Raw genomic sequence first — 15,384 nt, 5'->3', positions numbered from 1 at the left:
GGCTGTGGAGTCTCCTTCTCTGGAGCCTTTCCAAGCCCACCTGGATGCATTCCTGTGTGGGCTGCCCTAGGGGATGCTGCCTTGGCAGAGGGCTTGGCCTGGCTGATCTCTGGAGGTCCCTTCTGTGGCTCTGGGATACAAGAGCCTGGATTTGCAGCAAAGGGCTGAGTTGGAAACCCAGCAGCTGGAGAAGCTGTTGAAGGAGGGCTGCAAGTCCCAACAAAGAGGCTTTTGGAACAGAAAGCTGTCAGTGCCATGCACACAAGTCCTGCCAGCTGTAGTGGAGGGCAGAGGTCTGCAGCAGCACAGTTCAGATGAGGATAATCTCTCCTGCCAATGGACTCCATCTTTGTAAAGCCATTTCCAATCCCCCAGCTTGGGTGGAGGATTTGTGTGGCCAGGCAGAGGCAGCAGGACAAGCTGAGGCTGAGGCCATCATGCAGAGATGCTCATCCACCTAGGCAGCACTTTCATAGTACAGTTCTGGTGGGAAGAGAGCTTTTAGATCACCAAATCCAACCATGACCCCAGTACTGCCAGGCACCACTAAACCATGGCCCTCAGCACCACATCTACACAGCTTCCAAGCCCCTCCAGGGATGGGGACTCCACCCCAGGCTCCACCTGGGCAGCCTGTTCCAGGCTGTGACAACCATTCTGGGGAAAAGACCTCGACTCCACCAAGTCCAACCACAACCAAACATCTTCCTCTGCACATCCTTTAGGCCATGTCCCCAAGGACCTCATCCAAAGATTCCAGGCATGGGGACTCCACCACTTCCCTGGGCAGCCTGATGACCTCCTTCAGTGAAAAGCTTCTTTCCCTATTATCCAGCCTAAACCTCCTCTGGTGCAGCTTGAGACCACTTCCTCTTGTCCTAACACTGCCTCCCTGCAAGAAGATGCTGACCCTCACCTGGCTACAATCTCCCTCCAGAGAGCTGTAGAGGGCCAAAAGGTCTCTCCTCAGCCTCCCTCTTCACCAGGCTGAACAACCTCAGCTCCCTCAACTGCTCCTCTCAGGACTTGTGTTCCAGCCCCTCACCACCTGCTCTCTGGGAGAAGGGATCAACTCTCACCTCATTCCAACCTCCCTCCAGGGGGTTGCTGAAGAGGAGGTCTCCCCCAGTTCAACATGAATTCTGTCATGCAGAGAGGGAGACCTCTCAAGCCTAACAGCAGGTTGAACCCAACCCAACCTCCCTGGAGGAACCCACCAGACATTGCTGGATGCAGCAATCAACCTCTGCACCTCTCCACTGCATCCTGCTTTGCCAGAGGCTCATCTTGCCAGGCAGAGAGTCTCCTGCTTGGGAAAAGATCTCAACACCACCAAGTCCAACCACAATCAAACATCTTCCTCTACACATCTTTTAAGCCATGTCCCCAAGGACCTCATCCAAACATTCCAGGCATGGGGACTCCATCACTTCCCTGGGCAGCCTGATGACCTCCTTCAGTGAAAAGCTTCTTTCCCTAATATCCAACCTAAACCTCCTCTGGTGCAACTTGAGACCACTTCCTCTTGTCCTAACACTGCCTCCCTGCAAGAAGATGCTGACCCTCACCTGGCTACAATCTCCTTTCAGACAGCTGTAGAGAGCCAAACAGAGGGAGACCTCTCAAGCCTAAGGGTAGGTTGAACCCAACCCAACCAAACCGTCCTGGAGGAGCCCACCAGACATCTGGCTGCAGCAATCAACAGCTACCTACACCCAACAGCTACAGGGTTTGTATTCCAGACCCCTCACCAGACTTGCTCCCCTCCTCTGGACCCACTCCAGCACCTCAATGTCCTTCTTAGAATCACAGAATGGTTTAGGTTGGAAGGGACCTCAAAGATCATCTCTAGACGGAGCGAGGGGGCAAAGACTGAACATGGCACTTGAGGTGCTTGAGCACAGGGGTAAGGTCACTTCACAGGGGTAAGGCCAAGATGCTGGTGGTCTACTTGGCCACCTGAGCCTGCTGCTGGCTCCTCTTGAGCCCAGAGCTCCCCTCCCTCTGCCAGACTTACCATGAGCCAGATGGGAAAAGGCACCTTGCGGAGGACGTGGGAGCTGTCGGAGGTGACTGACTGGACACCAGCACACCAGAGGATGGAGAACAGCCAAGGCTCATTCACAGTGTAGAGGTTCACACTCAGGTTGGCCATGGTGTAGTCCCTGTCAGGAGACAGATGGGGAGATGTGAACTTCTCCAGCAAAGATCAGACCTTCCTCTCCACCAGGAGAGCAGCTGGCGTCAGGCACAGCTGTAGACCGGCGCTGGATTGCCACGGGGCTGAACTGCATGCAATGGGTTTGGCAACAGGGCATGGTCTGGGTGAGAAGGGACCTCCCAAGGTCATCTAGTCACAGAACTGCAGAGCACAGAGTTACTGAGGCTGGAGTCCACCTCTGAGATCAGCCTGTGACCTAACACCACCACAGTGACCAGACCACGGCACTGAGTGCCACAGCCAAGCTCACCTTAAACACCTCCAGGAGGGTGACTCCACCACCTCCCTGGGCAGCCCTTTCATAGAATCACAGAATCAACCAGGTTGGAAGAGACCTCCAAGATCATCCAGTCCAACCTAGCACCCAGCCCTAGCCAGTCAACTAAACCAGCTTTTCCCTGAGGAATTGCTTCCTAACATCCAACCTAACCCTCCCCAGCACAGCTTCAGGCCATGCCCTCTTGTCCTGTCACAAGCTGCCTGGCAGAAGAGCCTGACCCCCACCTTGCTACAGCTTCCCTTCAGGAGCTTGCAGAGTGTGATAAGGTCCCCCCTGAGCCTCCTCTTCTCCAGGCTAAGCACCCTCAGCTCCCTCAGCTTCTCCTCACCAGACTCTCCCACCAGTGCCTTCCCCAGTCTCAAGGCTCTACTCTGGACCAATCCCCCTGCACTCAGCAGGGACATCCTCAGCTAGAGCAGGTTGCCCACAGCCCTCTCCAGCCTCCCCTGCACTATCTCCAGGCATGGGGTCACAACCACCTCCCCAAGCAACCTGTTGCAGGGTTCCAGCACCCTCCTGGTGCAGAACTTGTTCCTCACATCCAATCTCAAACTGCTCTGCTCTACTTCCAAGCCATTGCCCTCATCCTGTCCCTGCAGCCCTTTGCAAACAGTCTCTCTGCAGCCTTCTTGCAGCCCCTTCAGGTCCTGGCAGGCTGCTATGAGGTCTGTCTGGAGCCTTCTCTTCTCCAGGCTGAAAATCCTCAGCCTGTTCTCAGAGCAGAGCTGCTCCAAGCCCTGATCTTTTTCATGAGCAGCCTAAGGGCACTTCAATCAAATGGTTTGAACTTGCAAGCTTCCTTCCTCACTTCTTGGATGCAACTTGGCTGGGGCCACAACTCAGCTCAGATAGCTGCTGACTGACAGGCACAGAGTGGTTCTGCAGCCACCACCTCAATGGTTTGAACTTGCAAGCTTCCTTCTTCACTTCTTGGATGCAACTTGGCTGGGGCCACAACTCAGCTCTGCTGCTGCTGACTGACAGGCAGGGATGGTTCTGCAACCTCCACCTCAATGGTTTGAACTTGCAAGCTTCCTTCTTCACTTCTTGGATGCAACTTGGCTGGGGCCACAACTCAGCTCAGCTGCTGCTGACTGACAGGCACAGAATGGTTCTGTCACCACCACCTCAATGGTTTCAACTTGCAAGCTTCCTTCTTCACTTCTTGGATGCAACCTGGCTGGGGCCACAACTCAGCTCATATAGCTGCTGACTGACAGGCAGGGATGGTTCTGCAACCTCCACCTCAATGGTTTGAACTTGCAAGCTTCCTTCTTCACTTCTTGGATGCAACCTGGCTGGGGCCACAACTCAGCTCAGATAGCTGCTGACTGACAGGCACAGAGTGGTTCTGCAACCATCACCTCAATGGTTTGAACTTGCAAGCTTCCTTCTTCACTTCTTGGATGCAACTTGTCTGGGGCCACAACTCAGCTCAGATAGCTGCTGACTGACAGGCAGGGATGGTTCTGCAACCTCCACCTCATCACCTGGGTGTAAAATTAACATCTGCCTCAGATGCCTGCAGCACTTCACAGGCAATTTGCTTAATTAAACCCTGACAGATGCATTTTTGTTGACTCCAAGATGAATTCCTCCAGCTCCCATACCTTTGCTCTTTGGAATGATTGCAGAGCTACAGCTTCCAGTCTCCTCAGGTCCTCAAAGTGCAAGCTGGGGAGGTAGAGAAGCTGTCAAGCAGCAAATCAAGCACTGGCAGTGGCCTCCCTGTACCCATTTGCTTTGCATAAATTGCTCTGTGTCCTTATCTATGCAGCAGGAGCATCACTAATCTCCAGCACAGAGATCAATCCTTGCAGCTTCAATATCAGCAAAGCACTTTGCAGATGGAAGGTGGACAACCCAAAGCTCCCAACATGATTGAACTGCTCCAGCAGCTAGGGGACTCTCAAGGGCAGAGGTGGTTGGAGCAATGGAACATCCAGATGCTGATTTTGGGGGGGAAGCTGAGGAAGCTGTGTCAAAGCAAAGCTTGTTGAAGCCTGCTCTGCCTTCTGCTGCTGGGCTGTGGCAATGTTTGACAGAGCACCACAAGGCCTTCAGGGTGGGAGAGGCACTCAGGTGGGAGGCTTTGAGTTTGGAGACAGCTGGGATGGAATTGGTGAGGGATCAGGTTTGAGGTAGATGAGGGATTGGGTGTGCTGAGGAGACCAAGTGAAGAGGTGATTGGGTACAACCAGCAGGGATGCAGCAAGGGCAAACCCTGCCTGACAGACCTGGGGGCCTTCTAGGAACAGGTCACAGCATTCATAGCTGAGGGGTGAGCAACTGATGGCATTGACCAGGAGCTGAGCAAGGCCTTTGGCACTGTCCTGCACCACATCCTGGGCCCCAGGCTGGTCACACATGGGTTTGAGGGGTGCAGCACTGGGTGGATAAAGAAGTGGCTTGATGGCTGCACCCAGAGAGTGGCTGTCAATGGCTCCATGGCCAAGTGCAGGCAGGGACAAGCAGAGTCCCTCAGGGAGCAGTCCTGGCACCAGGCTGGTTCAGCATCTCTGTGGGTGCCAAGGACAGAGGCACTGAGTGCAGCCTCAGCAGGTTTGCTGCCCACAGCAAGCTGTGTGCTGCAGCAGCCAGGCTGGGGGGCAGGGATGGCAGCCAGAGAGACCTGCACAGGCTGCAGAGGTGGGCACAAGCCAAGCTCAGGAGGGTCAACAAGAGCAAGGGCAAGGTCCTGCAGCTGGGTGGAGGCAATGCCAAGCACCAGTGCAGGCTGGGCAGTGCCTGGCTGGAGAGCAGCCCTGAGCAGAGGGACTTGGGGGTGCTGCTGGAGGAGAAGCTCAGCAGGAGCCAGCAGTGTGCACTTGCAGCCCAGAGAGCCAAGCAGAGCCTGGGCTGCAGCAGCAGCAGTGTGGGCAGCAGGGCCAGGGAGGGGATTCTGCCCCTCTGCTCTGCTCTGCTGAGACCCCACCTGGAGTGCTGCATCCAGCTCTGGAGCCCCTGGGACAAGAGGGCTGTGGAGATGCTGGAGAGTGTCCAGAGCAGGGCCAGGAGGATGCTCAGAGGCTGCAGCAGCTCTGCTGTGAGCACAGCCTGAAAGAGTTGGGGCTGTGCAGGCTGGAGCAGAGGAGGCTCCCAGGGGACCTTCTTGTGGCCTGCCAGGACCTGAAGGGGGCTCCAAAAAAGCTGGGGAGGGACTTTGGAGGCTGTGAGGGAGTGGCAGGAGTGGGGGGACTGGAGCAAAGTTGGAGGTGGGGCTGGAGGTGAGGAGGAAGTTGTTGAGCAGGAGAGTGGTGAGAGGCTGGAATGGGTTGCCCAGGGAGGTGGTTGAGGCCCCATGGCTGGAGGTGTTTGAGGCCAGGCTGGCTGAGGCTGTGTGCAGCCTGCTCTAGGGTAGGGTGTCCCTGGGCATGGCAGGGGTTGGAACTGGCTGCTCCTTGTGCTCCCTTCCAACCCTGCCTGATTCTATGAGCAAACAGGGCAATGAGACAGAGCAAATAGGGGCAAACCAGGCAGGAATTATCCTGCATGGAGCTGATTTTACAGGTGAGCCACCAGACTCACTGCTGGGAACCATGGAAAGACAGCACTGGATCACTTTGGGCCTCAAGCAGCTATGGGATCAGCTCTTCCCCATTTCCAGCCCACAAGAAAAAATCCTTTCTAGATATTTTTAAGCTGCAAACCTGTTTCATTTTCAATGATCTCTTTGGGAAAGAAAAAAGAAATCAACTCTGAGCATTAGGAAAGGCTTGAGCAGAATAGAGCCAATGCAGCCTTTCTGAGGAAGGAGCTCAGACACTGACTGCAAGGTTCAAACACAGGCTTGAGCAGAAGGAGAGCAGCCTCATGCTGTGCTAGGCTCATTAGAGGAGAGATCTGACCAGCTGAAAGAGGACAGCAATGAAAGGAATGAGCTGCTCTGTGGTAGCAACTCTGGAGCAGATGAGCAGAAGCAAAGGGCAGCTGCTAATGAGGATGAAATAGCTGCTGGGAACAAAACCAGCACACCTGGAGAGAGAAGCCTTCGCTTTTTGCCCAGAGCTGACAACATAATAAGAGTCAGAAGATTCCTATATTGGTATTTCCAAAAGGATCATCATCTGCCAGAGCAACCTGTGGAGCCAGCAGAGCCAGCTCCTGGGAATCACAGAGTCACAGGAGGTCAGGGGCTGGAAGAGACCTCCAAAGCTCCTCCAGTCCAAGCCCTCTGCCACAGCAGCATCACCTAAAGGAGATCACACAGGAACACATCCAGGCAGGTCTGGAGTATCTCCAGAGAGGGAGACTCCACAGCCCCCCTGGGCAGCCTGTGCCAGGCTTCTGGCACCCTCACAGGGAAAAAAATCCTCCTCATGCTTCCATGGAACTTCCTATGCCTCAACTTCCCCCCAGTGCCCCTTGGGCTGGCATTGGGCATCACCCAGCAGAGCCTGGCTGCAGCCTCTGGGCACTCAGCCTGCACAGCTTTATCCACATGTATGAGGGCAGCCTCAGCTCCCCCAGTCCCTCCTCCTAAGGAAGATCTTCCACTCCCTCATCATCTTTGTGGCTGTGCTGGACTCTCTCAAGCAGTTCCCTGAGCTCCTTCTTGACCTGAGGGTCTCAGAACTGAGAACACATTGTTTAGTCTGGAGAAGAGGAGGCCCAGGGCAGAGCTCATTGCTGCCTGCAGGGAGGCTGTAGCCAGGTGGGGTTGGGCTCTGCTGCCAGGCAAGCAGCAAGAGAAGAAAGGGCCAGAGTCTGAAGCTGTGGCAGGGCAGGTCTAGGCTGGGTGTCAGGAGGAAGTTGCTGGCAGAGAGAGTGATTGGCACTGGAATGGGCTGCCCAGGGAGGTGGTGGAGTGGCCGTGGCTGGAGGTGTTGCAGCCAAGCCTGGCTGGGGCACTTAGTGCCATGGTCTGGTTGGTTGGGCAGGGCTGGGTGCTAGGTTGGGCTGGCTGAGCTTGGAGCTCTCTTCCAACCTGCTTGATCCTATGATCCCATGAAACAACCCAGATGTGGCCTCAGCAGGGCAGAGCAGAGGGGGAAGAGAACCTCTCCCAACCTACTGAGCGCAGCCCTTCTAATCCACCCCAGAACTGCATTGACCTTCTCAGCCTCAAGAACCAGCCTGGGGCTGCTGGGCAAGGCCAAAGCTTGCACAGCTCAAGCTTCCAAGAGGAAACCCATTCTGAACAGATCCTTTCATGCAGATCAGACAGCTTGGGATGAGCAGAAAAGCTGCTGCTGTGCCAGGCATGCAGCCAGGACACCAGGATGCACCGAGCTGCAGGCACCCACCATGGGTTAGCAGATTCCAAATGGAAGACTCAGTCATAGAATGATTGAGGTTGGAAAGGACCTTAAAGATCATCTAATTCCACTTTCCCTACCCCATGGGATACTTTTCACCACACCAGGTTGCTCAAGGCTTCATCCCACCTGGCCTTGAGGGGGTACCCAGAGGTGGCATCACCATACCTGACATCCTCACTGGTGACCTTGGTGTAGCGCAGGTTGAGCTTCACGATGCCCTTCTCCCTCAGGAGCTCTGCATCCAGCTTGAGGCCAGAGGTCTGCTGGAAACCTGGAGCAATCTGGCTGACCAGCTGCCTCTCCACCTCTGGCAGCCACATCACCTGGGGAGGGAGTGAGACACAGCACGGGGATGACCAAGGTGGTTGAGGAAGCTTTGCAGACAGCCTGGTTCGGCACACCCATGGTCAGGGAGACACTTAGGGCCTCAGGACTTAAAACCAAGGAGTCAGAAAGAGAAGAGGATCTTCTCTTCCTCTGCTCTGCCCTGCTGAGAGCACAGCTGCAATGCTGTGGCCAGTTTGGGGCTCCCCAGGGCAGGAGGGACAGGGACCTGCTGCAGAGAGTGCAGCAGAGAGGCACGGGGGGGAGTGGGGGACTTGAGCATCTGCCCTGTGCAGAGAGCCTGAGAGCCCTGGGGCTGCTTAGGCTGCAGGAGAGAAGGCTGAGAGGAGCTCTGCTCAATGTCTCTCCCTAGCTGAGGGGTGGGTGTCAAGTGGAGGGGGCCAAGCTCTTTTGGGGGGTGCAGAGCAAGAAGCCAAGGAGCAATGGATGCAGAGTGGAAGAGAGAAGGTTTCATCTGCACAGGAGGAGGAGAAAGTTGTTTGGTGTGAGGGTGGCAGAGGCCTGGAGCAGGCTGCCCAGAGAGGCTGTGGAGTCTCCTTCCCTGGAGGCTTTCCAAGCCCACCTGGATGCATTCCTGTGTGGGCTGCCCTAGGAGATGCTGCTTTGGCAGAGGATTTGGACTGGATGATCTCTGGAGGTCCCTTCCAACCTCTGAGGTTCTGTGATTCTATATGGTGGGCATGGAACCACCAGCCTGGAGGCCCCATCCTCCCCAGCATGACTTCTTGGCATGAAGTGGCTTTGAGGAACCCCCAAAGAGAACAGTTTGGGGAAGATCCAAGCAAGCCCTCAGGACTCACAGAGTGTTGCTGAATTCCTGATGCCAGGATGGTTTCCAGGGTGATGTTGATGTATGTGCTGTAGTAGGGGTGAGCTGCTGGCAGGTCCTGGAAGTTGAGGATGAGGGATGTGTTGTCCTTGATCACCTCTAGCATATCTGCCAGCTTGCAGACTGACTGGTTGGCAGCTTCCAAGTAGTCAGCCCTTGAGAGAGACCCTGCTGTCCAGAAAGGGTCATTCTGAAAGCAAAGGACACCCTAGCATTAGTGCCACCCAGCCCAGACTCTCTTCCATCCCATCCTGTCAACAGTGGGGGGATGCTGACAACTACACTTGATGAGCTTGCTAAGACTTGGTGCCTCAGTTTACTTACCCAAGGGGTGGGCATAGATCCTCCCTGAAAGCAAAGTGAGGTAAGAAGTCCATCTCATTTCATACAATGAGTTTGGTTGGAAGAGCCTCTGAAGACCACCAAGTCCAACCATCATCTTATTTCATGGAATGGTTTTGGTTGGAAGAGCCTTTGGAGACCACCAAGTCCAACCATCATCTTATTTCATGGAATGGTTTTGGTTGGAAGAGCCTTTGGAGACCACCAAGTCCAACCAACATCTCATTTCATGGAATGGTTCTGGTTGGCAGAGCCTTTGGAGACCACCAAGTCCAACCAACATCTCATTTCATGGAATGGTTCTGGTTGGAAGAGCCTTTGAAGACCACCAAGTCCAACCATCATCTCATTTCATGGAATGGTTCTGGTTGGCAGAGCCTTTGAAGACCACCAAGTCCAACCAACATCTCATTTCATGGAATGGTTCTGGTTGGAAGAGCCTTTGAAGACCACCAAGTCCAACCAACATCTCATTTCATGGAATGGTTCTGGTTGGAAGAGCCTTTGAAGACCACCAAGTCCAACCAACATCTCATTTCTCTTCAGCATCTTTATGGCTCTGTGCTGGACTCTCTCAAGCAGTTCCATGTCCCACTTGAACTGGGAGGGCCCAGAACTGGACACACCACTCCAGATGCAGAGCAGAGGGGCAGGAGAACCTCTCTTGGACCTACTACCCACAGCTCTTCCACTCCACCCCAGAATGGCATTGGCCCTCCTGGCCACCAGAGCACATTTCTGGCTCATGCTCAACCTCCTATCAACCAGGACCACCAAATCCTTCTCCCCTTCACTAATTCCACCCTCCTCCTCCTCAAAGGTGTGAGCTTTCACCCCATGGCCTTGGCTGTCCAGCAGGCTCCTCACACCCACACACACCTTTAGGAACCACTCTCCAGCACTGAGTTTTTGCAGGTCAGTCCAGTTGAACATGGAGGAGTGTTCATAGGCCCTCTCTGGAAACACCTCCTCCACGTTGGTTGTTCTCCTGAGTGTCTTGTCATGCATCAGGAAGGGCACTCCATCATAGCTGCAAAGACAGACAGAGGTCCCATTACAGGTGGAGGTGCACCCATGGAGCTGGAGAAAGGTCAGGTCCCATCCCAGCACCTCCCAACTTCACCTGAAAAATGCATTCTGAGGACCCTGATCAGCTGAAAAGGTCCCCAGGGTCCTCAAGAGCAGTTGGAATGAGATGCAAACATCTCTTAGATACCTGCCAAGTGTTTGCAGGCACAGAGGCATAGAGTGGGAGGGTTTGGAAGGGATGTCTGGAGATCACCCAGCCCAAAACAACCTGCTGAAGCACAGACAACCCACAGCAGCTTGCCCAGATCACAATGGCCAGGTGAGGTTGGAAGCTCTCCAGAAAAGGAGGCTCCATAAGCTCTCTGGGCAGCCTGCCCCAGGCCTCTGCCACCCTCATAGGAAAGAGGTTTTTTCCCCTTAGAGGTGGAACTTCATCTGCTCCAGTTTCATGGAATGAGAGAATCAGGCAGGTTGGGAAAGACCTCCTAAGCTCATCCAGCCCAACCCAGCACTCAGCCCTGCACATCTGCAGCAACATGAGTGAGGTTATCACATTAATCAGAGAATCAGGCAGGCTGGAAGAGAGCTCCAAGCTCAGCCAGCCCAACCTAGCACCCAGCCCTGCCCAACCAACCAGACCATGGCACTAAGTGCCCCAGCCAGGCTTGGCAAGAACACCTCCAGCCACAGCCACTCCACCACCTCCCTGGGCAGCCCATTCCAGTGCCAATCACTCTCTCTGCCAGGAACTTCCTCCTCACATCCAGCCTAGACCTGCCCTGCCACAGCTTCAGACTCTGGCCCCTTCTGCTCTTGCTGCTTGCCTGGCAGCAGAGCCCAACCCCACCTGGCTACAGCCTCCCTGCAGGCAGCTGCAGGCAGCAATCAGCTCTGCCCTGAGCCTCCTCTGCTGCAGGCTGCACCCCCCCAGCTCCCTCAGCCTGTCCTCCTAGCAGAGCTGCTCCAACTCCCTGACCATTCTTATGTCCCTCTTCTAGACCCAGGTCCATGTCCCTCCTTGGCAACCTGTTGCAGTGTTCCAGCACTCTCCTGCTGCAGAACTTGTTCCTCACATCCAAGCTCAATCTGCTCTGCTCTGCTTCCAAGCCATTGCCCTCCTCCTGTCCCTGCAGCCCTTTGCAAACAGTCTCTCTGCAGCCTTCTTGTAGCCCCCTTCAGCTCCTGGCAGGCTGCTATTAGGTCTCCCTTCTCTTCTCCAGCCTGCACACCCCCAGCTCCCTCAGCCTGTGCTCACAGCAGAGCTGCTCCAAGCCCCTGATCATTTTCCTGTCCCTCCTCTGCACCTGCTCCATCAGGTCCATGTCCTTGCTGTGTTGAGGGCCCCAGAGCTGGATGCAGCACTCCAGGTGAGGTCTCCCCAGGGCAGATCCAAGTGGCAGAATCAGCTCTCTGCATCTGCTGCCAACACTGCTTTGGGTGCAGCCTTGTGATGGAGCAAACACTGCCCCAGCCTTACCCTTGCTGCAGAAGTCCCTCTTTAGGAAGGTCACTGGCACCTTTCTTTGCTGTTTCTAGTGTGCACTGTGCCAAAGGCTCCTGCAGGCCAAAGCAACTGGCTGAGCCAGCAGCACCAGGCTCAGCAGCACAGCAGCCTGCTGCAGTCAGAAGGGCTGCTAACAAAGACAGTTAAAGTGCAGAAGTAAGACTGTGAGAGTGGTTAAGGCAGACAGGAGCTGGTGTCTTAACAACTCCCAGCAGGACACCATCAGACACTGTTGAGCCTTAAGCACAGTGTGGAAATCCCACTTAATGTGCAGAGAATCCTGGAATGGGTTGGGAAGGAGCTGCAGAGGTCATCTAGTCCAAGCTCCTTGCAGTGAGCAGGGACATCTGCAACTACATCAGCTTGTTCAAACCTCAGTCCCACCAGATCTGGAAGGTTTCCAGGGGTTGGGGCATTCATCACATCCCTGGCAAGCTGGGACAGGCTCTCAACCACTCTCAGGGTCTCTTCTCTCCAGTCTGGATCCCCTTCTTTGAGTGCCAAACCATCCCCCCCTTGGCCTGCCACCACAGGCCCTGCTCAAAACTCTGTCCTTAGCTTCCTTCTCAGCCCTGAAAGGCCACAAGGAAGTCTCCCTGGAGCCTTCTCCTCTCCAGGCTGCACACCCCTAACTCTCTGAGCTTGTGTTCACAGCAGAGGGCTTCCAGCCCACCCAGGATGGCTGTGGCCTCCTCTGGCTCTGCTCCAACAGGTCCCTGCCTGTGCTGAGCACTCCAGAGCTGCCCCAGCACTGCAGGGGAGGTCTCAGCAAAGCAGAGGAGCAGAATCCCCTCCCTGCCCCTGCTGCCCTCACTGCTGGGGATCAGCCCAGCACAGGGCTGGCAGCACTCAGTGCCAGCTCCTGCCCAGCTTCTCACCCAGCAGCACCCCCAAGTCCTTCTCCTCAGAGCTGCTCTCCAGCCCTTCACCCCCAGGCTGCATTGATGTTGCCTCAACCTAGACACAGGACACTGCACTTGGCCTTGCTGAGCCTCATGAGGCTCACTGGGGCAGAGCTCCTCTCAGCCTTCTCTCCTGCAGCCTAAGCAGCCCCAGGGCTCTCAGGCTCTCTGCACAGGGCAGATGCTCAAGTCCCCCACTCCCCCCCGTGCCTCTCTGCTGGACTCTCTGCAGCAGGTCCCTGTCCCTCCTGCCCTGGGGAGCCCCAAACTGGACACAGCATTGCAGCTGTGCTCTCAGCAGGGCAGAGCAGAACCTCCCCAGCCCTGCTGGCCACACTCTTCTTGCTGCCCCCCAGGACACATCCACCAGCATAGCTCACCCCATCCACAGGCAAGTCTCAGACCAACCACCAGAGCAGCTTACCTCAGTGTGACATCAGCTTGGACTCCATAGATCTTCTGTTCCACTGCCTTCTGGAAGGACATCAGAGTGTTTTCTGGTGCCAGCTGTGGAGGACAGAAAGCAAAGGGTGGGGGGAAGCAATCAGAGATTAGCCATAAGTGGGAATGTTTATGGGAGGCTGTCAAGGAGGTTTTCAGATTAAGGAGCCAAAACCATCATAGAATGATTTGGGTGGGAAAGGCCCTCCAAGGGTTATCCAGACCAACCCCCACAACCAGATCAGGCTGCCCAGAGTCTTGTCAAGCCTGACCTTGAATGTCTTCAGGATGGAAGCTCAACTACCCTCCCTTTTGGAGGTGTTGCAGCCAAGCCTGGCTGGGGCACATAGTGCCATGGTCTGGTTGGTTGGGCAGGGCTGGGTGCTAGGTTGGCCAGGATGAGCTTGAAGCTCTCTTCCAACCTGGCTGATTCTATGATTCTCCCTGGGCAACCTGTTCCAGGGTCCCATCACCCTCAGGATAAAGAGCTTGCTCCTGTTTAGCTGATTACACTCTGGTGCTCCATTGCTCCTGCAGCAGAACTGCATCTTGCTCCAGCCTGAAGATGACACCAATGCATTTGCCTCTCCTGATGGCCTTTCACACACAGGATGGAGCTCTATGCAGGGTTGTCATGGCCTGCAATGTTCATGCTCAGGGCAGAGCTCATTGCTGTCTACAACTACCTGCAGGGAGGCTGTAGCCAGGTGGGGTTGGGCTCTGCTGCCAGGCAAGCAGCAAGAGAAGAAGGGGCCAGAGTCTGAAGCTGTGCCAGAGCAGGTCTAGGCTGTATGTGAGGAGGAAGTTGTTGGCAGAGAGAGTGATTGGCACTGGAATGGGCTGCCCAGGGAGGTGGTGGAGTGGCTGTGGCTGGAGGTGTTGCAGCCAAGCCTGGCTGGGGCACTTAGTGCCATGGTCTGGTTGGTTGGGCAGGGCTGGGTGCTAGGTTGGGCTGGCTGAGCCTGGAGCTCTCTGCCAACCTGCTTCATTCTATGTTGAGCCTGGAGAAGAGCAGCCCCAGAGGGGATCTGAGCAACGCTCAGCAAGAGCTAAAGGGCCTAGGAGGGGTGTAAGAGGTTGAGGCCACTCTTCAGAGTGGTGCCCAGTGACAGGACAAGGGGCAATGGGTATGAGCTAGAACCTGGTAGGTTCCACCTGACTATGAGCAGGCAGAAACTCCTTTGCTGTGAGGTTGACTGAGCTCTGGAACAAGCTGCTCAGGAAGTTTGTGGGGACTCCTTCACTGGAGAGATGCTAAACCCTCCTGGACACTGCCAACTCGTGCAGCCTGCTGTGGGTGACTCTTCAGCAGGGGGTTTGGACTGGATGATCTCCAGAGGTCCCTTCCAGCCCCCACCATGCTGTGGTTCTGCAAGAATCATTTGTTTTCCCACCTCACATGCTCAGGTCAGCAAAGCTTTTTGGCATGAAATAATCAGAGCAAATGTCAGCAGCAACCTTCACAGAGCTCTGGCATCTCACTTCTGAATTCCTCTGGCTCAGAGCACAGCTTCAGCCCCAGCTTGTTTTCGTCTTTGCTCCACACAGAGCCACCTTATCTGCCTAAAATAAGCTCCCACTCAAAGCCTGGCTTGTCCAGGCAGAGGCAGAGGTCCCAGCCCCATCACACCCCTCTGCACAGCTCGGGTCGTGCAAGGTCGGGCTGGAAGAGCTGCTCCAACAAGAAGCAGGATGCCCAAAGCTGTCAGCAGGGAGCAGCAGCCTCCAAGATCTGAAGATCCCATCCAGACTTGCTCCATCTCTTGGGGTTGCTTTCAGTATTTCGAGTTTCCAGTCCCGAGTAGCTCAGGTTTCCTCAGGGGAAGGCTTCGAGATGACCAAGGGCAAGGTCCTGCAGCTGGGTGGAGGCAATGCCAAGCACCACTGCAGGCTGGGCAGTGCCTGGCTGGAGAGCAGCCCTGAGCAGAGGCACTTGGGGGTGCTGCTGGAGGAGAAGCTCAGCAGGAGCCAGCAGTGTGCACTTGCAGCCCAGAGAGCCAAGCAGAGCCTGGGCTGCAGCAGCAGCAGTGTGGCCAGCAGGGCCAGGGAGGGGATTCTGCCCCTCTGCTCTGCTCTGCTGAGAGCCCACCTGGAGTGCTGCATCCAGCTCTGGAGCCCCTGGGACAAGAGGGCTCTGGAGATGCTGGAGAGTGTCCAGAGCAGGGCCAGGAGGATGCTGAGAGGCTGCAGCAGCTCTGCTGTGAGCATAGCCTGAAAGAGTTGGGGCTGT

General features: G+C 55.5%; 1 protein-coding gene across 3 annotated transcripts in view; it reads right to left on the bottom strand.

The window, feature by feature from the left end:
* The window catches only part of GDPD5 (glycerophosphodiester phosphodiesterase domain containing 5), a 145,039-nt gene that overhangs the window by 14,282 nt on the left and 115,373 nt on the right, over positions 1 to 15,384 (bottom strand). For all 3 annotated transcript variants that reach the window (XM_064144207.1, XM_064144208.1, XM_064144206.1), the window contains exons 9-13: positions 13,138 to 13,220; positions 10,158 to 10,308; positions 8,908 to 9,126; positions 7,928 to 8,085; positions 2,018 to 2,165 (exon numbers count right to left, since the gene is read on the bottom strand). In XM_064144207.1, the coding sequence (XP_064000277.1) occupies positions 2,018 to 2,165; positions 7,928 to 8,085; positions 8,908 to 9,126; positions 10,158 to 10,308; positions 13,138 to 13,220 (759 nt within the window). The remainder of the gene's footprint in view (positions 1 to 2,017; positions 2,166 to 7,927; positions 8,086 to 8,907; positions 9,127 to 10,157; positions 10,309 to 13,137; positions 13,221 to 15,384) is intronic.

This window comes from Pogoniulus pusillus, chromosome 6, assembly GCF_015220805.1.
Source record: "Pogoniulus pusillus isolate bPogPus1 chromosome 6, bPogPus1.pri, whole genome shotgun sequence".
NCBI lineage: Eukaryota > Metazoa > Chordata > Aves > Piciformes > Lybiidae > Pogoniulus > Pogoniulus pusillus.
The sequence above is the reverse complement of the archived record's forward strand: the minus strand, read 5'-3'. Positions and strand labels throughout refer to the sequence as shown.